The following is a 22,455-nucleotide window of genomic DNA, read 5'->3' as shown; positions in this document are numbered from 1 at the left end:
GAGACGTCGGGGGGGGGGGGGGGGGGGGGGAGGAGTTGATCATGCGAGGGAAGTCGCCGCCGGTCGTCGTTTGTGGTGCGTAACTAGTTGTTGCTGGACCACCAGGGCTTTACATGTTTTACATTACTGTCATCTACTTCAGCACATTGTGGGTTTTTAGATGGTTACTTTACTTTGAAAGCAGTTATTTCATTTCATGTTTAAATTCAACGTCATTCAATCAGAGAAGTAAATCATGCTTACAATAGGTAATCAACCACAGAGGACTGCTACGCTGGAAAGCATCTCGGTAAACGTGCACATTTTGAAAAGCATAATGTGAATTCAGAAGCTTTTTGCTTCAAACATCTTGCGTTTAATCTTAAATGTAAAACTTTCCTTAAATAATGTTCATATAAAGAGAAACTGTAGACCAGTGCTCGTGGCCTTGCTTGTCACCTCTCTGCACCGATGCTGTAGTTCTGTACTGAGTTGTGTGTGTGTGTGTGTGTGTGTGTGCTCCCATCAGAGCTGCCAACTTGGTGTTGATGTGTGTGCGTCTGGAATCTGACCTGTTACGTACTCGGCTGCAGGAGACTGTCTCTGCTTAGCCCTGCTTATCGCTGATCCACATTACATGGCCTCTCTTTTGTCCCTCCTCTCTTCCAGGTGTATGTGTTCGGGTTGAACTGCAGCAACTGTCTGGGAACAGGGGACAGCCAGAGCAGCATTGTACCCAAGAAGCTGGACTTCCTGAGTGGGAGGAAGGTGGTCAGCCTGAGCTACGGCAGCGGGCCCCACGTCCTGCTGGCCACAGAGGGTAGCCGCGCACATGGCCTTTAATCCTCCTCGCCGCAGTCGGATTAAAAAGTGCTGCAGAGTGACTAATCTTTTTGTGTTTCAGACGGAGAGCTATTCGCCTGGGGTCACAATGGTTACAGCCAACTAGGAAACGGGACGACCAACCAAGGGGTAGCTCCGGTGCTGGTGTCGGCCAACCTGCTCAATAAGAAGGTCACAGAGGTGGCCTGTGGCTCTCACCACTCCATGGCTCTGACTGACTCGGGAGAAGTGAGCGTCTACTGCCCAGCAGAATGGAAATCCGTTCAAAACCTTTTTGTAATGACATGTGACTCAGCTTTGGCCAAAGGCAGTGCTTAGTCATCCAGACGAAGGACTGTAAGTCCAATCGCAGCAGTAGCTGATCCCCCTGAGCTGAAAACGAAGAAAACAAGCTCGGCTTTAAGGACACGATTATGGATCTTAAATTCCCCGTTTCCATTCCTTATGCTAAGCTAAACTAGCCGGCTGCTGGCGGTAGCCTATCGGGTTTAGTGTACCGACGTTAATACATCTTCTCACCAAACTCTTGGCAAGAAAGCAAATGTGCATATTTCCCAAAATGTCAAACTGTTCTTTAAGCTGCAGTGATTTTTTTGATACGACTACAACACACCATACTGTCCTCTAGTGAATTTATCTGAGACTGTCAGTACGGCTCATGCTATAATTCCATCATTAACTACATGTATTAGTGTCACATTGCATATTAATTTACCTCTCAGTATTAAGAAGCCTGGCTGCTGTACATATAACGGTCCACTCCTAAACTAATAGATGTGTGATGTTTAACTCTTCTTCCCACCTGTGACCTCACGTCTGCCAGGTGTACGCATGGGGCTACAACAACTGTGGTCAGGTGGGTTCCGGCTCCACAGCGAACCAGCCCACACCCCGCAGAGTGTCCAGCTGCCTGCAGAGCAAAGTGGCCGTCGGCATCGTCTGTGGGCAGACCTCGTCTCTGGCAGTAGTGGACAACGGAGAGGTGACTGATTTTATACTGGAGCTGTGAACGCCACGCTGTCCGTCTCCGGCCACCAACAGCACTCATGTTGTCCTCCCGTCCCTGCAGGTGTACGGTTGGGGCTACAATGGGAACGGACAGCTCGGACTTGGAAATAACGGGAACCAGCTCACTCCCTGTCGCCTTGTAGCTCTGCAGGGTTTATGTGTGCAACAGGTGTGACGTTACACAATCATAAAAACAAATATTTGTGCAACTCACTCGGTGAGTCGATACATCGTATGACTATGAGTATTATCATTAGATTCACTAAAGCTTGTATCTGCGTTTCTGTTTAACCACTTGGTTAATATTAGTTTCTGAATTGATGTCTTATCTTTAAGACCCTCAAATTGTAGTTTTAAATCTTAAAGACTTTATTTAAAGTTTGGATCATTTTTAGTTGAACACTCAAACACTAGCATGTGATGTCAACCTTTTTCCCACTGAGCTCTCTCCCCTTTAATACAAGTGAGAGGGGCACAGACAGAACTGACAAGTAACCGAAACTCTTCTAACTTAAGCAGAACATTGTGTGTTAGTGTAGCGTCTAGCGACTGCATCGCTCATATAGAGAACATTTTTCAGGGCCTTTAGCCATGAAGACGTTGGTAGCGGTGTTTGTTTATGGCAATGTAAACAAAGTGGACCTAGAAACTAGTTTCCAGCTTCAGACCCTCAACCTCTGACAGCAGTGTGCCTTTGAGTTCACTGTCACTGAGTCACTGTATTGATTGAATCTGCCTTGTTCACTTTTTGTCCACTCTTTGTTGTAAATGTCTGTCTGACATACTTCCTTCTGTCCTAGCTTTCTTCAAGATGGGGTGAAAACCTGTTTTCAAATTCCTCCATCACTTGATGAGTAGACTATCATTGAAAAAGTAACCAGAAGAAAAACAGGGATACCTTCTTTTGTTTAACCAAGATTCAAAGATATTCAATTTACAATATGAATCATAGTCCTCACATACTGTATCACAAGCTGCACACGTTCAGAGTACTGGGACCTCAAATGAACCAACATGGACAATTCTTTATTGTTCTATTCAGTTTAAAGTAGATTTTGCTGTGAAAACATTTTGTGTGTTAAATTTTGGCATGTTGGAATAGTTGGTCTTACATCTGAAGTATTTGTTTTCCTCTCCAGATTGTCTCCGGCTATGCCCACTCGCTGGCACTAACGGACGAGGGGTTGCTGTACACTTGGGGTGCCAACACATACGGGCAACTGGGCACCGGCAACAAAAGCAACCAGCTGAGCCCAGTCCAGATCATGACTGAGAGAGAGAGGTGAGCGGGACCATCACACACACACACACACACACACACTGTATAACGAACCATCTCCTCACTGCCAACTCTCTTTTCCGGCCCCTTTTGACAGGATCGTGGAGGTCGCTGCCTGTCACTCCACACATACATCCGCCGCTAAGACTCAGAGCGGTCAGGTGTACATGTGGGGCCAGTGCAGGGGCCAGTCTATTGTGCTGCCTCACCTCACGCACTTCACCTGCACCGACGACGTCTTCGCATGCTTCGCCACCCCCTCCGTCATGTGGAGGCTTCTTTCCATGGGTAAGACAAAGGAATGATTATTATCTTTATTGTTTTATTCACAGGAGGCGTTTTTACTAGTCACAGAGGGATAACAGCTGATGTCCCAGTAAGCCATGGCCCTATGACAGTGAGCCAGCATGCACGATACAGCAGCTAAATGGAATTCAGCCATAATTAATGTTATTCACATCTGTGCACATTTTTGCTCAAGTTCAGCTGACCTGACCTAGCTCAGCAGTTAATTGGAAATTATTCAATAATTGGAATAATTAAATGGCAGTATAGCGATTGAGCACAATTTGACGTATAATTAGTGCCAAATTAAATATTTCTTTGACTGTTACCTGACACGTAAATTGTTATTATTATATTATAAATCCTCATTTAAAAAGCTATGAATAAAACTGTGCTCCTTCTTGTTTCAGCAGTAAAAGGTCATTCGAATCACTGCTAGTTTCTCTGATCCTCTTAATAGCAGAGCTTGATGCTCGTGGGTGTTTTCTCCCTGCAGAGCACGATGACTTCTTAACCGTGGCTCAGTCTCTGAAGAAAGAGTTTGACAACCCAGAGACAGCTGACCTCAAGTTCTGCATTGACGGCAAATATATCTATGTCCACAAGGCAGTTCTCAAAATAAGGTCAGGGATTTCATCTCACAGCTGTCAGCTTAAGTTATGAAACTAAAGAATATAATAATATCTTTATCTGTCCTGAAACAAACTGTTGTGCAGGTGTGAACACTTCAGATCCATGTTCCAGTCCCACTGGAACGAAGACATGAAGGAGGTGATTGAAATAGACCAGTTCTCCTACCCGGTGTACCGCTCCTTCCTCGAGTTCCTCTACACAGACGATGTGGAGTTGCCGCCGGAGGACGCTATTGGTCAGAACTACACACACGCGTCACAGCCTTCTCCTCACTGACTTCTGTTTGTAAGTTGGTCATTAAGGCTTCGAGTGTTGACGTCTGTGCCTGTGCTCTCACAGGGCTGCTGGACCTGGCCACGTCGTACTGTGAGAACCGCCTGAAACGCCTGTGTCAGCATATTATAAAGAGGGGAATCACGGCGGAAAACGCCTTCTCATTGCTGTCTGCTGCTGTGCGCTACGATGCAGAGGTCAGTGTTCAATGTCAGTCTACCAACTATCATCCGTTTCTATGTATGTCAATGAGGAGAGATTGTTTTCTGAGAAACATCTTCATTACAGGATAGGCTCACAACTTTTCCAGTTTGTCTTAAATAAAATCCAAGTATCTTGTTAATTTCTTGAAGAACGTGGGACCAAAAAAAGCATTTTTTTCCTAATTTGTGCTCTTACCTTTTGACATTCAGGACCTGGAAGATTTTTGCTTTAAGTTCTGTGTGAATCACCTGACTGAAGTGACCCAGACCGCCGCTTTCTGGCAGATTGACGGCGACCTGCTCAAAGATTTCATACGTCGAGCCAGCCGCTGCGGAGCATTCAAAAACTGACTTTAGCCTGAAGTCATCACAGACACGGACGCAGAGGATGCTGTGGCGACTCCGGGAGGGACTTCTCTAAGGACTCGGTCACTCCCAAGTCTGCTTCACTGACGGCTGGTTACACAAACTTCATGTTTTTAAGATGATCACCATCGCTGTTATGAATCTCATTCCAGACGAGAGCCAGTGTGTCCATTTCTACAAGGCTGAGCTGATATGATACAGTTCAGTTAGTCGTTTGCCACAGTGCCTCACTGCCTGTTCACTTACACACGTGTGAAGCAGGACTTGAAATGCATACTTTCACTTGATCAAGTTGTCTATTAACTTGAAAGGTTCTTGCCAGTCGCCTGACATCACTTTACCTATTATTCTGTTTAATTGACCAAGTTACTTCTTTAGTGTTTGCACTTGCTTGAAATATAATTTTGTTTCTCTACTAGAAGGCTGCATCATAGTTTGGAGGTGCCGTTTGGAATCGTGGTTTTCAGGTTGAGGCCGTTTGCACTTTTAGATGTTGGGATAGATCATAAAGACTGGACACGGACATAAGAAGACAGATTCAAGCCTTTATTAAGAGTGTTTAGGTCAAACTCCAGTCAGCGATTATTAAACCTAGTGGCTGAGGTGTGATCTTCTGTCTAGGTTGTAAAACAACCCAAAGAGAGGGAGCTCAGGTTACATTCAGATTCACAACGGAGGGAGATTCAGTCAGTCTTAAAAATTATCTGCAGTACATTTGTGGTTTAGGTTGGGAAAATGTTATTTCGTGCAGCTACCGTATTTCTATAGCTCAAAATAATTGGAACTGGAAGTTAAACTTGCCCGGTTGCCAGCTGAACCAGAAAGTATGGAGCCATTAAAAAAAAAACTGTTTACAGGAAGGCCTGTGGCCGTGCAGCAGCTTAGCTTTTATGGGCCTGGATATGACATCTACACTACTGCTGTGAGTATTTTTGAAGAATATTTGCAAACTTTTTATGCAGGATATTTTTACATCAAAATCAATTGTTTATTGATGGATAATGAGTATTATGAAGTGCCAGTTAAGTTTTGTGACCTTTGCAAGCAAATTAATAAAAAGACATTTCTTTTCCAAAAACAAGTATTCATAAGTATAAAAAAAAATATATATATATATATATTGCAATTAAAGGAATTGGAAAAGACGGGAATGTTCATAGTAATAATTTGAAAAAGTACAATAAGAATTTGACAGGTGATCAACACTGCCAGATGCAAATCATGAGTCCACACCACAAAGGGATTTGTAACATATCTCAGACAGTTGGAGTTACTGTATACTTAGTTTGAAGAGCAAGGATCTTTTCAGAGATGATTAGAGGTAAAATTTCCAACACTTGTAGTATACTGAACAACTTTATGCTACATGTATTGTGTCTTCAGACTTTTTCCCTTCTTGCACCTTGAGTAGAGATTTCTTGCCCAAATATACCTACTTCCAACATTCACACATACATTAAATACATAGTGGGGAAATGTTTTGTTTTTCTACTTGAGTCTTAAAAGTACAGAAACAAATCCTGGCACATGATAAAAGGAACAAACTTCAGTACAAAAATATTTAAAACAGTTATTTCAACATCTAAAACAAGTCCAGTACTCCTGGTTCAGAGTGTAGCGTTGGATGTGGAACTTTTTCAAGACACAATACTATTCTTTGGGACAGGTTTTTAGACCCCATTATTTGTTGAATGAAAATGTCAAACTGACACAATCCTGTGTGACGTATTTTCTAAATAGAAACGTACCATTTACAACTTAACACCAAAAGCATCAGGATCACATGATAGGAATTCAACTCTTATGGTGCATTTTGAATTATCAGTGCCATTTTGTATTTCCACATAAATCACTTTCCACCTAAATATTAAGGCATAATCAATAAAACATATGTACAAAATGCTAAAAATGTCAGTTTGAGTAATTTGAAATACAAAACAGACAAAAGAGAAGAACTCTAAACACTGATCCATGTTCTCACGGTATCTGCTGATGGACTCATGTCCACAGTGCTGAGACGACATCCTTCATAGCAGTTGACGCCTTCTGAAGCTCAGTTTGTTTCCTTTGTAACTCTGTGGAATAATATATATAGGTTATAGAAAATGTAAAAGTATAGAATTAAATCATAGTATAGTATGTCATAAAAAGTCATAGCATGTCATACAAAGTCATAGTATAGCATGTCATACAAAGTCATAGTATAGCATGTCATACAAAGTCATAGTATAGCATGTCATACAAAGTCATAGTATAGCATGTCATACAAAGTCATAGTATAGCATGTCATACAAAGTCATAGTATAGCATGTCATACAAAGTCATAGTATAGCATGTCATAAAAAGTCATAGTATAGCATGTCATACAAAGTCATAGTATAGCATGTCATACAAAGTCATAGTATAGCATGTCATACAAAGTCATAGTATAGCATGTCATACAAAGTCATAGTATAGCATGTCATAAAAAGTCATAGTATAGCATGTCATACAAAGTCATAGTATAGCATGTCATACAAAGTCATAGTATAGCATGTCATACAAAGTCATAGTATAGCATGTCATACAAAGTCATAGTATAGCATGTCATAGTATAGCATGTCATAAAAAGTCATAGTATAGCATGTCATAAAAAGTCATAGTATAGCATGTCATAAAAAGTCATAGTATAGCATGTCATACAAAGTCATAGTATAGCATGTCATAAAAAGTCATAGTATAGCATGTCATAAAAAGTCATAGTATAGCATGTCATACAAAGTCATAGTATAGCATGTCATAAAAAGTCATAGTATAGCATGTCATAGTATAGCATGTCATAAAAAGTCATAGTATAGCATGTCATACAAAGTCATAGTATAGTATGTCATACAAAGTCATAGCATGTCATACAAAGTCATTGTATGGCATGTCATACAAAGTCATTGTATGGCATGTCATACAAAGTCATAGCATGTCATACAAAGTGATAGTATAGCATGTCATACAAAGTGATAGTATAGCATGTCATACAAAGTCATAGCATGTCATACAAAGTCATAGTATAGCATGTCATAAAAAGTCATAGCATGTCATACAAAGTCATAGCATAGCATGTCATACAAAGTCACAGTATAGCATGTCATACAAAGTCACAGTATAGCATGTCATACAAAGTCATTGTATGGCATGTCATACAAAGTCATTGTATGGCATGTCATACAAAGTCATTGTATGGCATGTCATACAAAGTCATTGTATGGCATGTCATACAAAGTCATTGTATGGCATGTCATTGTATGGCATGTCATACAAAGTCATTGTATGGCATGTCATACAAAGTCATTGTATGGCATGTCATACAAAGTCATTGTATGGCATGTCATACAAATTCATAGCATGTCATAAAAAGTCAGTATGTCATAAAAAGTCATAGTATGGCATGTCATAAAAAGTCATAGTATAGCATGTCATACAAAGTCATAGTATAGCATGTCATAAAAAGTCATAGTATAGCATGTCATACAAAGTCATAGCATGTCATAGTATAGCATGTCATAGTATAGCATGTCATAAAAAGTCATAGTATAGCATGTCATAAAAAGTCATAGTATAGCATGTCATAAAAATACATAGTATAGCATGTCATAGTATAGCATGTCATAAAATGTCATAGTATAGCATGTCATAAAAAGTCATAGCATGTCATACAAATTCATAGTATGGCATGTCATAAAAAGTCATAGCATGTCATACAAAGTCTTAGTATAGCATACAAAGTCATAGTATAGCATGTCATACAAAGTCATAGTATAGCATGTCATAGTATAGCATGTCATAAAAAGTCATAGTATAGCATGTCATACAAAGTCATAGTATAGCATGTCATACAAAGTCATAGTATAGCATGTCATACAAAGTCATAGTATAGCATGTCATACAAAGTCATAGTATAGCATGTCATACAAAGTCATAGTATAGCATGTCATAAAAAGTCATAGTATAGCATGTCATAAAAAGTCATAGTATAGCATGTCATAAAAAGTCATAGTATAGCATGTCATAAAAAGTCATAGTATAGCATGTCATAAAAAGTCATAGTATAGCATGTCATAAAAAGTCATAGTATAGCATGTCATACAAAGTCATAGTATAGCATGTCATAAAAAGTCATAGTATAGCATGTCATAAAAAGTCATAGTATAGCATGTCATACAAAGTCATAGTATAGCATGTCATACAAAGTCATAGTATAGCATGTCATAGTATAGCATGTCATAAAAAGTCATAGTATAGCATGTCATAAAAAGTCATAGTATAGCATGTCATAAAAAGTCATAGTATAGCATGTCATACAAAGTCATAGTATAGCATGTCATAAAAAGTCATAGTATAGCATGTCATAAAAAGTCATAGTATAGCATGTCATACAAAGTCATAGTATAGCATGTCATAAAAAGTCATAGTATAGCATGTCATAGTATAGCATGTCATAAAAAGTCATAGTATAGCATGTCATACAAAGTCATAGTATAGCATGTCATACAAAGTCATAGTATAGCATGTCATACAAAGTCATAGTATAGCATGTCATACAAAGTCATAGTATAGCATGTCATAGTATAGCATGTCATAAAAAGTCATAGTATAGCATGTCATAAAAAGTCATAGTATAGCATGTCATAAAAAGTCATAGCATGTCATACAAGTCATAGTATAGCATGTCATACAAAGTCATAGTATAGCATGTCATACAAAGTCATAGTATAGCATGTCATACAAAGTCATAGTATAGCATGTCATACAAAGTCATAGTATAGCATGTCATACAAAGTCATAGTATAGCATGTCATACAAAGTGATAGTATAGCATGTCATACAAAGTCATAGCATGTCATACAAAGTCATAGTATAGCATATCATAAAAAGTCATAGCATGTCATACAAAGTCATAGCATAGCATGTCATACAAAGTCACAGTATAGCATGTCATACAAAGTCACAGTATAGCATGTCATACAAAGTCATAGCATGTCATACAAAGTCATAGCATGGCATGTCATACAAAGTCATTGTATGGCATGTCATACAAAGTCATTGTATGGCATGTCATACAAATTCATAGCATAGCATGTCATACAAAGTCATAGCATGTCATACAAAGTCATAGCATGTCATACAGTCATAGTATAGCATGTCAAAAAAAGTCAGTATGTCATAAAAAGTCATAGTATGGCATGTCATAAAAAGTCATAGTATAGCATGTCATAAAAAGTCATAGTATAGCATGTCATACAAAGTCATAGCATGTCATACAAGTCATAGTATAGCATGTCATACAAAGTCATAGTATAGCATGTCATACAAAGTCATAGTATAGCATGTCATACAAAGTCATAGTATAGCATGTCATACAAAGTCATAGTATAGCATGTCATACAAAGTCATAGTATAGCATGTCATACAAAGTCATAGTATAGCATGTCATAAAAAGTCATAGTATAGCATGTCATAGTATAGCATGTCATAAAAACTCACAGTATAGCATGTCATAAAAAGTCATAGCATGTCATGTCATAAAAAGTTAAGCTGTTAAGGAAAGCCAGCTCGACGATCAGGTTGGGACTGGACAGTGTGTGGACAATGCAGAGAGGTGGACAACGGACAAAATCAAATCAAAGCCATCTTAGATGACCCTTCTCACCCTCTCTACAACGAGCTGTGGCAGATTGGCGACTCTTTGCTGAAAGATGAATGAAGGACAAGGTCTCGGGGATTTTCTTTGCTGTACAGATTGTGAAGAGCCTTGAGGCAACTTTTTTGATGAAGGGATATACAAATAAAATTGATTTGACTTATATTTGTTAAGCTTTGTTGTTCTTGATCCGATGTGTGTCTATTAGTGTGTAACAGATTTAAAATCGTTGTATGTGTTCATATGATGATTCTGATAGAACATAAAGTTTTAGCCAAGACAGAAGACAATGCTTCAATTTGGATGTTGATGGAAAGAAGGTACAAATTCAACGTTGATGCTTCATACACAACTTTAACCCGGCAGCACCGAAGCTCTATACAATCACCACAGCTTCAAAGTGGATACAAATATGGTCACAATATCCCCTTCTGTTCCTGAGTTATGGTGTTGAATAATGGCCAGAAAAGTGTTTTTGTATGTACATTATGTAAAGTCACCTTTGTGTGAATTTTGTAATTGGCAAATTAATTCTAAAGTTATGGCCAAAAAACGTGTTTTGTTTGGTCACAGTGACGTCGATCTTTGACTAAATTCTAATCTGGTCATCCTTGAGCCCAAGTGGATGTCTGTGCCAAATTTGAAGTAATTCTCATCAGGTGTTTCTGACATATTGCATTGACAAGAATGGGACAGATGGACAACCCGAAAACATAATGCCGTCGGCAACTGCTGTCGCCAGCACGGAGGTGTAAAAATGTCATAGTATATAGTAAGTCACAAAAAATGTCATAGTATTGTATGCCATAAAATGTCATAATATGGAACACCCTGTTATAGTATGTCATGAAAACATTTCCTGGTTTAGAATTCCCTTAAATATGTAAAAAAAACAAGTCAGAGTATAGTAAACATCCATCCATACATAAACATTACAGAAAGGTTACAGTAAAGTATGTAAAAAAATGTCATAAAGAAAAAACACATTGTAGTCTATAAAAAGATTGTAGTTTAGTATGCCATAAAAATGTCAATAAACTAAAAAGTCATCATATAGTAGGTGACAAAAAATGTCACAGAAAAGTTGTTGTATAGTATGTTACAAGAATATCTTATTGTATGCCATAAAAAAGTCAGAGTATAATATGTCATAAAAAGTCATCGTATAAGTATGTCACAAACTATTTCACCAAAAAAATCTATTTATATTATCTTAAAAATGTCAGAGTATAGTATGTCGTAAAAAAATGATAATAAAGAATGCCATAAAATGTCATGAAATAGTCATAGTACAATAATAATAATTCTGTTCTCAAAGTGCACCAGATTAATGCATTTAACTTTAAAAAGTACAACACTTTCATCCAGGGGACAATGCCCCCCTAGAGGGTACGACTCACTAAATCCTGTAGGAAACACTGGTTCACTTCACCTTCCTGCTGCTTGGCCACACGCTCTGCCAGTTTCCCAGAAGCAGACATCACTGTCAGTGCATGATCATAATCTGTGGAAAGGAGAGCGAGAGCATTAATATTCCAGTGTTTGACACATAAATAAAGGGTGAGCCAGAGATGCTGTCACAGTAACTTGTGGATGTCTCGTATGGTCCCTCACCCTCCTGCCTGGCCAGGTCCGACTGGATTCTGCTGGAGATATCGTTCATCTCATCAATGAAACCAATGAAGAGGGCCTGTGTGCATCCGGCCGCGTTGCAGCTTTTCCAGAAGCTGGCGGAGTCTAAGCTGGGCTCTGGGTCTGAGGGAGGTGCAGGTGAGCGGGTACCATCGAGAGGTTTGGAGCGGGGAGGAGAGGGAGGAGGTCCAGCGGACCTCTGCTGTGGGACAGCGGGTCCAGTAGCTTGTTCAGCAGGACAGTGGACAGGACTCTGATCAGGACTGCACCCTGGAAAAAAAATAAAAATAAACATCATTCAACAACAGCATCTTTCTTATACAAGTGCTGTATTCCCATATATTATTCATTTCAAAGGCCATATACACCCATGAAAGGTATCTCTGTATTTTGACCTGTAGCAATATTACAGCTCACATCATTGTCGTGGCCACACACACATCTTGGAGTACATTTCCTACATATGTTATTTAATAAATAAATGTAATGTGAATGGCTAACCTTACACATCTGGACGTCTGCTTTGTAAAGCTTGGCAAAGTATGTACACTTACACACTAGACATGTTCATGGGACAATTTATATGAGTGTGTTTTTTTTGCATTTCGGCCAGTAATCATGCACAGTCTATCACTATGTATAATTCTTTCTATCATCATTTCTGTTTGTTCTGCTGCAAGAAATGCATATTTTCACACCAACGATGGTCGGGTAGAAAATGCAGAAAGAAGCCCCATTCAGACCATGATTCACTTCTCTAGGGGAAGGGATTGTAACACTACCTGAGCTGGTAAATGATTTTAATCCCGTCTGGATGCGTGTATGTTGGTTATTTTTTCACCCCACTAATAATTACAAACCAGTGTTTATCAGAGAGCTCGCTGGTCCTCCTGTACATTTAAATCCCATCTAGAGCAACATCTCTGCATTTTACAGTCGAGTTATTTTTCCGTTGGAAGAGCTGCTATCAGCATGACTATTTAATTGGCCTCACTGCTGGTTAACATGCAGCGTCTTTCACTGCTGGTGGTAATTAAAATCCATCAGACAACTTTAATCAAGGTGCCATTTATTCCAGCCATACTGGCCAGCCCTAGGTAGCCCGTGGCACAAAGGAAGAACCTGGTCCAAGCCAGTGTGTCGGCCAGCAACAGTGATCCCGAGCAGAAAAACTGAAGAAGTGCTCTGTAGCTGACTACAGAAGCCGAGAGCGGCCGTGCTTGCAATTATTTTTTTTTTAAAGCCGTTATCTTGAGAGTTAATTATCTCATTTTCTTGAGATAACAAAGCTCGTTTCTCGTGATAACGGGTGAATTTATGTAGATTGTCAAGAAAATGTTCTGCCAAATTCTCAAGATAATGAGATAAATTGTCATTCTAGTTGGATTAAAAAAAGACTAACCAGGATAAAATCCTTTCTGATCTCTAATAAACAATAAATAAGAGGAAACAATATCAATATCTAAAGTCTTGATCGTGGTTAAGATTATATACTGAATTTGAATGCACACTAAAGTTCATCTCATTGTCTGACCACATGTTACACAAACAGTACGTAGAGTAAACTGTACCTCCGTCTGTTCTCTGCGACTCTTCTACCTCCGTCTTGAACCGAACCACACTGGGTAACAAAGCTGAAGTGGTCTGAGTGGAGACCACAGCCATCGTCGCTGAAGGTGGCTGAGACACGGGAGGTAGCAGACTCTCCGACTCACCATCCTGAGAGGAAGCAAACAGGTTTCATGTCAGGTGAGGTAATACTGCTCCGCTAGTGACGATACACCGTGTATGAATTACATATAGAAGTCTACAGATTAAATATCCCTCTGAGGCAGAGCAATTCAAATTAGCTTCAAGAAGCTTTGAGTTAATATCTTGACTGTCAGAGAGAAGGACCAATCTACTTCAGGACCAAATGAGAAATTAGAAGACAAGTTGAGACTTTATAGTTGAGAGAGAAAAAAACAAACATACACTTTCAGAGCTAGACAGTATGTAACATTTCACTGAATGTATGATTGTTTCTCCATTGATGCTCTCATCCTCCAGCTGATTTCCTGCAGAAGACAGCAAGAGTTGGCAAACTATTTGTATGTTGGCCACAGATTTTATACACACAGAACTTGCTGTGACAGCCAACTGTACCTGAAGTGGACCCAGTGGGACTCGGGTTGTCTTTTCTGTGTGTGGATGACATCAAACAATTATTCTCTACTGTTTTTACTCTGACTAACCACACTAAAGAGAAACTGAACATCTGAATGCAATCCAATAACACACTATTGTTTAATGTTAAACAGTTGTTGGCTGTAGTTTGTAGCGGTGTTATATGGGATTGAATATTGATGTTACTGCAACTATGATGTGCTGTAGATTATGAAATACATGTAAAAAATAAAATAGTTAAAAACTCATCAGAAGACATCATCTTTGGCTGATGTCTTTAGATTCCTTGTTTTGTCCAAATCTAACAATAAAGCAAGCTCTGTGTGTGTGCGCGTGGTCTTTGTATATGTGGAGTACAGCTCGAGACCTTTAGAACCACAGAGTTTATGTCAAAGCAAGCGACTAATATGGCGATTTGAAAATTACATCCGCTAAGTATTTTTCACCGATGTCTCTCACCGCGAGTAACAGCGACTTGGATGTGTTTTTAATGGTCAGATTTAGTTATTACAAATCCATAAAAAGGTTCATCAATTATCAGAATAGTTTAACGATTCATTTTGACAAATCATCTAATTGTTCCGCTCTGGTCTCCATCATCTTGTTTATCCATCACAGAGCACGAACACGTGTCTGCAGAATGTCCTGTACAGTGTATAAAGATGGTCACAACCTTTAAATGACTGGAGGTGGAGAAGTATTCAGATCCTTTACTTCAGTAAAAGTAGCAATACAACAGTATAAAAGTAATAAACCCTTCAGTAAAACCAGAGGTATTATCAACAGAATGTTGTTGAAGTTATAAAAGTACTTACGATGCAGCCGAATGGCCAGTCTGTGTCATAATATTCTATGTTATATTATTTATTAACCTCTGAATAGCAAGTTGCTGAAGAGAGCAAATTTCAAATTTCAACTTTCTATTTTTTTTTTCTTGATTACTGCCTTCAGCTGAGTCCCAAGGGAACAAGCTGTCCTTTGTGCATCAATGCTGGGTCAGTGTGACCGTAGGGACTCTGGTACACAGAGTCAGTAAAACATAGAGGGTTGAATGGCACAAAGCCGGGAACGGATGGACGCTTGAGGGAAACGTAATTTAAAGTTCGCCCATGCTCAAAGAGTTGATAAGGTAAGGATGTAGACGTGATGTCTCCATAACGAGCTTCTAAAATAATTGATTAAATATAAAGATATAGACGTTATGTCGTCATAACGAAGCTTCTAAAGAAGAAGAGCAGGGGACGTTAGGTCCACCGCCAGGGGTACATCCAAATAAGGCTTCATTAGCAGAGAAATTATACATCTCATGTGACCAGATGTCCCAAAAAGCCTCCAATGTACCGGGGCTGAAAGTGCGTCGTTAATCCTAACTGTATGACACGATGAACGAGATGACTGTCTAGAGGAAAATTGAGAGCGGGAGAGTGAAAAGAGGCGGGGTCGATCATAAAAAGTGGGAACAAGTGTATAAAGTAAGGAACAATTCTTTGTACTGTCATTTGATTCCGGACAACTCTGTGTACTTGTACTCTGTGTGATGCAAATAAACCTGCGTGAACTGAAGAAACTCCAATCTCTCTGGTGTTCTGTGGGTGTTCGTTACCGAGTTATTGTTATCTCACCACGAGTCAGATAGCAATTAGTTATTAAGCCAGCCTTTAAGTATTAAGTTAAAGTCCAAGAAGTTGATCATAGACATAGTCAAATTAATTGTTTACGTAATGTTGTGTTTTTTTTCTAAGTGATGGATTTACTAATTGTTTCATCACTAGTGAGGCGTTTGTGATATTTCTAAAGTGTGGAGGAATTGAGGTGAAAAAAAAAGCAACATCTTTCAATACAATGCAACACAACACTACACCACAAACTAGAAAACATACCACAGAAATGAGTCAACACACACACACACTGACATAGTAGCTTCAATAAGGTCACACAATGTAAAATGTAATTTATAATTTCAGTTAACCACGAAGGTTTGATCTCACCTGATCACCTGACACACAGTCTAGAAAGAGGCAGGAAAAGAAATGAAAGAGAAGAACAATTATCAGATTATTGAACATCTTCAGCCTCTCATGACGATGTTACTGATGAATAAGCAAAGATTAAGACTTACTTGGGTCTCTGGAACAGAGTTTGCACTTTCGTCAAAATCCGTCTCTACAGGGGCGAATATGTTCATTTCTGAATCAGGCTCATTGTAACCTGGAGCACAAGTGAAATGGAATAAATCTGGTTGCCGCTTAAAACACGAGTATTAAATAGGTTACATTCTCTCATGTGATGTAAGTGTGTTAACTTGAGTTTGAAGAATCATCCGTTAGGATCGCATTCCGTCTTTTACGTTTGGACAGGGTCCATTCCTGTCTGAGGACAGAGGTCAGAGGTCACACATTATAGCTCTAGCAGCTGTTGCACTTAACAAACAGTTTATGGAAAGCAGACAAAGAAAACAAAGAATCCTGCACTCTGTCCGTCACTTGTACTCACTTTGTTCCTCAGACCTTCGTCGGGCAAAGGTCAAGAGGAAGAGTTCTCATCTAAATTTGTATGATTATGTACGGTGGATTTTTGGTAGATGAGAGCTTATCGCCTGTATATGTACGGTGCTGTTTGTCTATATGTACCTCGGACGATAAAGGTCTGAGGACCAAAAGTTGAGTTCAAGACGTGGCATTCTCTGGAGTTTTTGATCCTATAACTAAAACTTTATGATGTGCAAGAACAGTTCTCAAATTGCGAACAGAAGGTATAAAAGGTGACGGCACAATTAATCTGGAGCAAGTCAAGCATGCAAACTATCACACACTTACCCGTCTCCGAAAATCAACCGTCTCTGTTTCAAAAGCAAAAAAAAGAGAAGATTAAAATCACTGAATAGTTCGGAAAATAAATGAAATAGCACTGAAAATCTTTATTTAAGGAGACTATGAACAATATTCATACCTTGGAAGACGAAGGCTTCACCCTGCTGGATGAGTCACTGCTGCACACAGGCTGCATGCAGACTGCATGTCTGGCTGTTGTAGAATCACCTGTGAAGGACAACGGGCCTCATTCACCTTATACTGTATGTGTGTTCTTACTTTGTGCACAAAATAAGTAAACGCGCAAACGTATAGTCGCATTCGTGACAAGTGCGTACTGGCCAATATTGTTCATAACTCATAACACTTTATTTATTCATATATTAGCTGTAAAATAGACTATTAAGCTACAAATAAGTAAATTAATGGTTTTAAATATAGCCGTCTATGGAAACCTTTTTTTAATGAATGCGGTATATATGAGACGCATCTAGTTAAAAGGTGTGTTTACATTAGGACAGCCTTCATCATTTGTGCGTACACATCGCCCGAGGCACTTCTAAATTTGTTTGCAGAGTAAAAACAAATACAGGTAAGAACATCTAGATGATTCCCGGGTTTGTGTGTAAATCATTTGCATGCACAGTTTAAGCACGCATGAGACCCATTTAACCTGCAACACGAGGAAGAAAAACAACTTACCGCTGGTGCTCCTCTTGTGTGATGCAGGAGCATGTTTGTTACAATACCGCCTGAAAACACACACGTCAGGTCGTCACAACAGGATCAGATATTGATGTTAGGAGCAGATTAGAAACACAAAGATTGTTTAGTTATAGGTTTACTTACATATGAATGCCATTGGACACACTTTCCAAGCTGATATTTCCTTCTGTTTTCTCACAGGCAAGGCAATGAACCTCATGGAAAAAATGGATACCATTACTTGCTAGACCAGGTTTTGTGCCAGATAAAACTCTCCCGTGTCTTTTGAGATTTCAACAAATAACCAAATGAAGACATTTTAAAAATAATTATGTAAACCCGTAAATCACCACATCACTGTTTCATTGACAGGGCCACTGTGGTTTATCTTGAGCCCGACATGCACCATCCGGCTGCAGTAAAAACTCACCGGGGTGCAAAATGTGCAATAATCCGCCCCTGAAAATAGTCCCCAAAAAATGTACTATTTCCTCCTGCTTGAGTGACGTTTGCTGAAAGCTACAGGCCCAAAGAGTTTTAAGAAATTGCTGACCTTTTAAGATTTGAAGTTATAATATTTATATACATTTATACATTTGCCATCTATGTCGTAAATATTTCCATCAATCAAACCTTAGAGGATCCGGCTTCACTCGGACTTTTGGAAGTTCGTGACTGAGCGAAGGAGGAGGGATGTCCGTTTACAGACCCGTTGTTTTCTGCAAAAAATGAAAAATAAAAAAAATTCAACACATATGTTGTAAACCGAAAAAGTGTTTAGAGGAGGAAGGGCACCGACCTTGTGTTTGTTGAGAGTGTTTGGAGCAGTACAGCCTGAAGATAGTTTTACAAAAAAGGGAAAATAAACTGCATTACAGGGTGTTTTAGAACATATTCTAGACATACAAATATATATATTCTACATATAAACTATAAATACACAGCTGTGTTAGACTAACCCATATTTCCCCTGGTCTGCATCCTCAACGATCTTAGCTCTGTGTCGGACAGCACACGGGTAGTGGTAGGACTTCTTGCAGCGTTTGACTTCACATCCTGCAGTGGCACCCTTCGTCTGACATTTGTTACACATCTAATGTAAACAAAGGAGGCAACACAACGAGGAATAGCTTCTGGCACACTGTGAATGGATTCGGCCTATTCGTGTCTAAAAACAAATATCAAGAATCTTTACCAGCTTGCTTCCTCGTTTCACCTCCTTCAACACATCCTCCACGGAGAAACCAAACAGATCGTCAAACTGTGGGGAATTACGGCAATACAGGCCAGAGGAAAACAACTGAAAACAAACAGAAAAAACACGAGTGAGGACAAAATGTCTCGGACAATAACACTGTAACTCAAAGATAGACATTCATGGTTAGGTTAAAGTGAAGTGGGGGGGTTGGCAGTGAAGTAATGCAGGTTTTCCAAAGGAGGGGAAAGCAAGATCCGGTCACTGTGACCTGCTGCCAGATGTGAAATCAGAGGAAGAGGGGTGAGGAAGGAGATTAATCAAAAAACCCCTCTGTTTGACATGTCCGTGGTACACATTGTAAATTATCTTATGTAGGAGTTTAGGGACCAAGAGCGAAGCAGGAGACCCCGACTTAGAGTATAAAGTGATGTACGTTTCTATTCTTGTACTCTGTGTGATGCAAATAAACCTGCGTGAACTGAAGGAAATCCAATCCGTCTCTGGTGTTCTGTGGGTGTTCGTTACTGAGTTCCTAACAGTGAGATGCTGTGATGTCACACCACGAGTCAGATAGATAACAGCTATTGAACGATTAAACTTAAACTTTCATTAAGACAGCTTCACTGTATAGCTAATTGTTGTGCATATGACCAATAAAGAAGTTTGAGGAGGAAAGAGTTTGACAAAAGGAATCTCCTCTGAATGCAACACTGTGCTCATCATCATCATCATCATCACCAAGTCCTTCATTAATTCAGCCTGAGTAAAGGAGCTCCACACTTTGCCTGAAGTTTGTATTAGAGCTTCTCTTCTTATCTGTCTCCATTTTTTTCAAAGGAAGAAGCCAAACCACAACAAATGGGGTTTATCCTTCACTTTTCATGCTATCTCCTTTTAGCACGCGACTCAAAGGTCCCGTTTAAGCTGTAACGTAGTTTGCCAACTTCAGCTCGCTAGCTAACGTTAACCTGCTCGTTAAAGTTTAATGAAGAATCAAAGGACGAACATGTGAATATTTACCAGACAATTTTGGTGGGCCGTGACTTCATCTTTAGTGGATAACGCTCCGGTTATGGCCGTCTCTTCGCACCGCTGACAGAGTAGGCAGTACACTTTGTTAATGTCGTCCATGTTCTGTCGACTAACAGCATGCAAACTCTTTGTTTGTCAAGAGAACCTCCGTGATAGCGTATAATTACAGTTCAGATGTGCAGCGCTGTTGTGCTGCGGTGCTTGTAAACTACGCGTCAGCCACTTCCTTACGTTTGATTCACCGCCCTTTACTTTGGTGCGGTTGCCAGGTTGTATCCGTAATATCCCCCCGATCTCCCAAAAACCCTCAGGCCAATTGATTCTCTTGAGAACTAAGCTATTTGTTTATTTTGTAGAAGTGACTATTATGTTTCACCCTCAAGGGAAGGCCAGAGTTTTAGTTCAATACTGAGGTTATGAATTTAATTCCACAAGCAGAATCCCAGCTACTAAAAACTGTTTAAAAAAAACACAAAAAACACATTATACATAAATAAATAACTGTTTAATTTTATTCTCTGTAACATTTATCGAGGATCTGGAGCTAGTAGAAAAAAAAAAAAAATGAATAAAAAAGTAAATTCCTTTTCTTAGAATTAATTAAACAAAATATGAGAATCAGCCCTAAAAACAACAAAACATGTGTAATTGTGTTATGGAACTCTCCTTCAAGTCAGTTTACGTTTCTTCAGAAATATTACTGTGGACGTGACTTTGGTGTCATTAGTACATTGTCATGAAGATGGTAGCTTACTGTTCCAAAAACATTATAGTGCGTTTATATTATAAGTAAAACACAGCAATCACTGATCTTGTATAAATGCATGGTTTTAACATAGTTCACATTGTAAAATGTGTTACATGTTCATTTAATTTAATCACAAATGTGTTTCATGTGGAGTTTTCATCGCTGCAGATTAGTTCAGTTGAGATTTTACTTTATTGATATTTGGTTTTATAAACTCATTTTCTGGCCACTGGAGCTCAGAATTTACGAAAAATAAAATGAAAAACGATAGAGTTTTTTTTGCTGCAATGTATTTGGTCTGAAAAAACAGATTTAAGCATAAATGGTGGGTTTTCACAAACCTGGCAACCCAATAGGGCCGTTTCAGTTTCATTTCTGATCCAGACGACTTTCTTTCCCCTCAAGCTGTCAATTGCCTTTGTGTGTGATATCTGCACCAACAAATGCTCCAGATGTTTAAAATATGCACACCTCACTTTAGCCAAAGACAAATCGATCATTATTACGCTATAGATAACAAGACAAGAATCAGCAGTAGAGGAAGCATTCAGAGTAAAAGTAATAATACCACACTGTAGAAATACTGTTACTGTCACTGGGTGTGGTGGAGAACTCAAACGCAGACCAGACCAGAAGTAGAGAGATGCAGGTATTTAATGAATACTTAAATCAGAACAGGAAACTCACAGAAACACACAGGGAATCCACGGACGAGACGAAGGCGGGTAGACATGACAATGATCTGTCAGTCAGTGAGTGACTGAGAGGCAGGGGTTTATATAGTGGCTGGATAGAGGCAGGTGAGGGGAGTTGTGCTGATGAGGAGGGAGTGCTTGATTAGTGAACAGGTGAAGGGAGTTAGGCTGATGATGAGGGAGGCAGACAGGTGCACTGAATGAGTTGATAGCTGAGTGAGAAATAAAAAGACAGGAGAGAAGGGGCAGAGCTGTGACAGTTACAAATGAAAGCCCATTAAAGATTAGTAAGTATAATCAGAAAACTGTACTTAAAGTATTAAAAGTAAAAGTACTCAATGGAGAAGAATGGCCGACTGTTATGCAATAAATATTATACAATTTTATTATTATTATTACACCTGCATTAACATAACAGCATGTTGAAGGTTGTTGAGGTGGCATTTGTATCAATTTTGTACAAGACTGCAACTAATGATTACTTTCATATTGATTAATCTGCTGACTTTTTTTCAGTTAATCGATTAAAATTCTGAAAATAGTGAGAAATGCCCGTCAGAAGTTCTTATAGCCCAAAGACCAGAGAACCCTTGTTTTGTCCAACCAAAAGTCCAAACCTCAAAACTATTGAAAATAAAATCAAATATCTAAAAAGAAAAGCAGCAAATCCTCACATATGAGAAGCATAAACCTTAAATGTTTGACATCTTTACATGAAAAGTGACTTATACAATGATCAAAACAGTTACCAATGAATTTTCTGTCACTTGACCAGTGGCGGGCAGTGTATTTTATACCTGGGCCTTCAGTGCTGTCCTACTACAGTTGAACCACCTAATAACCTCATTATGACGCCAACATGACGGGATGCTTCCTCATTAACTATGCTTATATAGTCAAAATCAATGTAATTAACACAATGACAA

General features: G+C 39.1%; 2 protein-coding genes across 4 annotated transcripts in view; one reads left to right on the top strand and one right to left on the bottom strand.

Moving 5' to 3' along the window:
* LOC142965337 (RCC1 and BTB domain-containing protein 1-like) overlaps positions 1–6,778 on the top strand; it is a 12,669-nt gene extending 5,891 nt beyond the window's left edge. Inside the window, exons 3-12 of one of the 2 annotated variants that reach the window (XM_076106249.1) lie at positions 649–799; positions 884–1,050; positions 1,646–1,804; positions 1,892–1,999; positions 2,970–3,112; positions 3,207–3,397; positions 3,855–4,017; positions 4,111–4,262; positions 4,367–4,497; positions 4,714–6,778. In XM_076106249.1, the coding sequence (XP_075962364.1) occupies positions 649–799; positions 884–1,050; positions 1,646–1,804; positions 1,892–1,999; positions 2,970–3,112; positions 3,207–3,397; positions 3,855–4,017; positions 4,111–4,262; positions 4,367–4,497; positions 4,714–4,854 (1,506 nt within the window). In that variant the 3' untranslated portion in view covers positions 4,855–6,778. The remainder of the gene's footprint in view (positions 1–648; positions 800–883; positions 1,051–1,645; positions 1,805–1,891; positions 2,000–2,969; positions 3,113–3,206; positions 3,398–3,854; positions 4,018–4,110; positions 4,263–4,366; positions 4,498–4,713) is intronic. The other variant, XM_076106258.1, reaches the window with a different exon arrangement.
* On the bottom strand, positions 5,395–21,197 carry phf11 (PHD finger protein 11). 2 transcript variants are annotated; one of them, XM_076106270.1, is made up of 18 exons: positions 20,075–21,197; positions 19,052–19,156; positions 18,816–18,949; positions 18,656–18,690; positions 18,490–18,575; positions 18,001–18,071; positions 17,854–17,903; positions 17,291–17,379; positions 17,158–17,180; positions 16,644–16,711; positions 16,461–16,549; positions 16,330–16,349; positions 14,321–14,355; positions 14,150–14,232; positions 13,747–13,894; positions 12,158–12,445; positions 11,944–12,047; positions 5,395–6,944 (listed from the first exon to the last, which is right to left on the bottom strand). In XM_076106270.1, exons 1-18 carry the CDS (start codon positions 20,183–20,185, stop codon positions 6,897–6,899), a joined length of 1,587 nt encoding a protein of 528 aa, XP_075962385.1. In that variant the 5' UTR covers positions 20,186–21,197; the 3' UTR covers positions 5,395–6,896. The 2 variants fall into 2 exon arrangements, with proteins under 2 accessions (XP_075962385.1, XP_075962392.1); XM_076106277.1 differs by having other exon boundaries at positions 11,976–12,047; positions 20,075–21,193.
* Positions 21,198–22,455: the final 1,258 nt, after the last annotated feature.

This window comes from Anarhichas minor, unplaced genomic scaffold (assembly GCF_050575085.1).
Source record: "Anarhichas minor isolate MPS153535 unplaced genomic scaffold, ASM5057508v1 ptg000004l, whole genome shotgun sequence".
Taxonomy (NCBI): Eukaryota; Metazoa; Chordata; class Actinopteri; order Perciformes; family Anarhichadidae; genus Anarhichas; species Anarhichas minor.
This window is presented reverse-complemented; position numbering and strand designations above follow the sequence as displayed.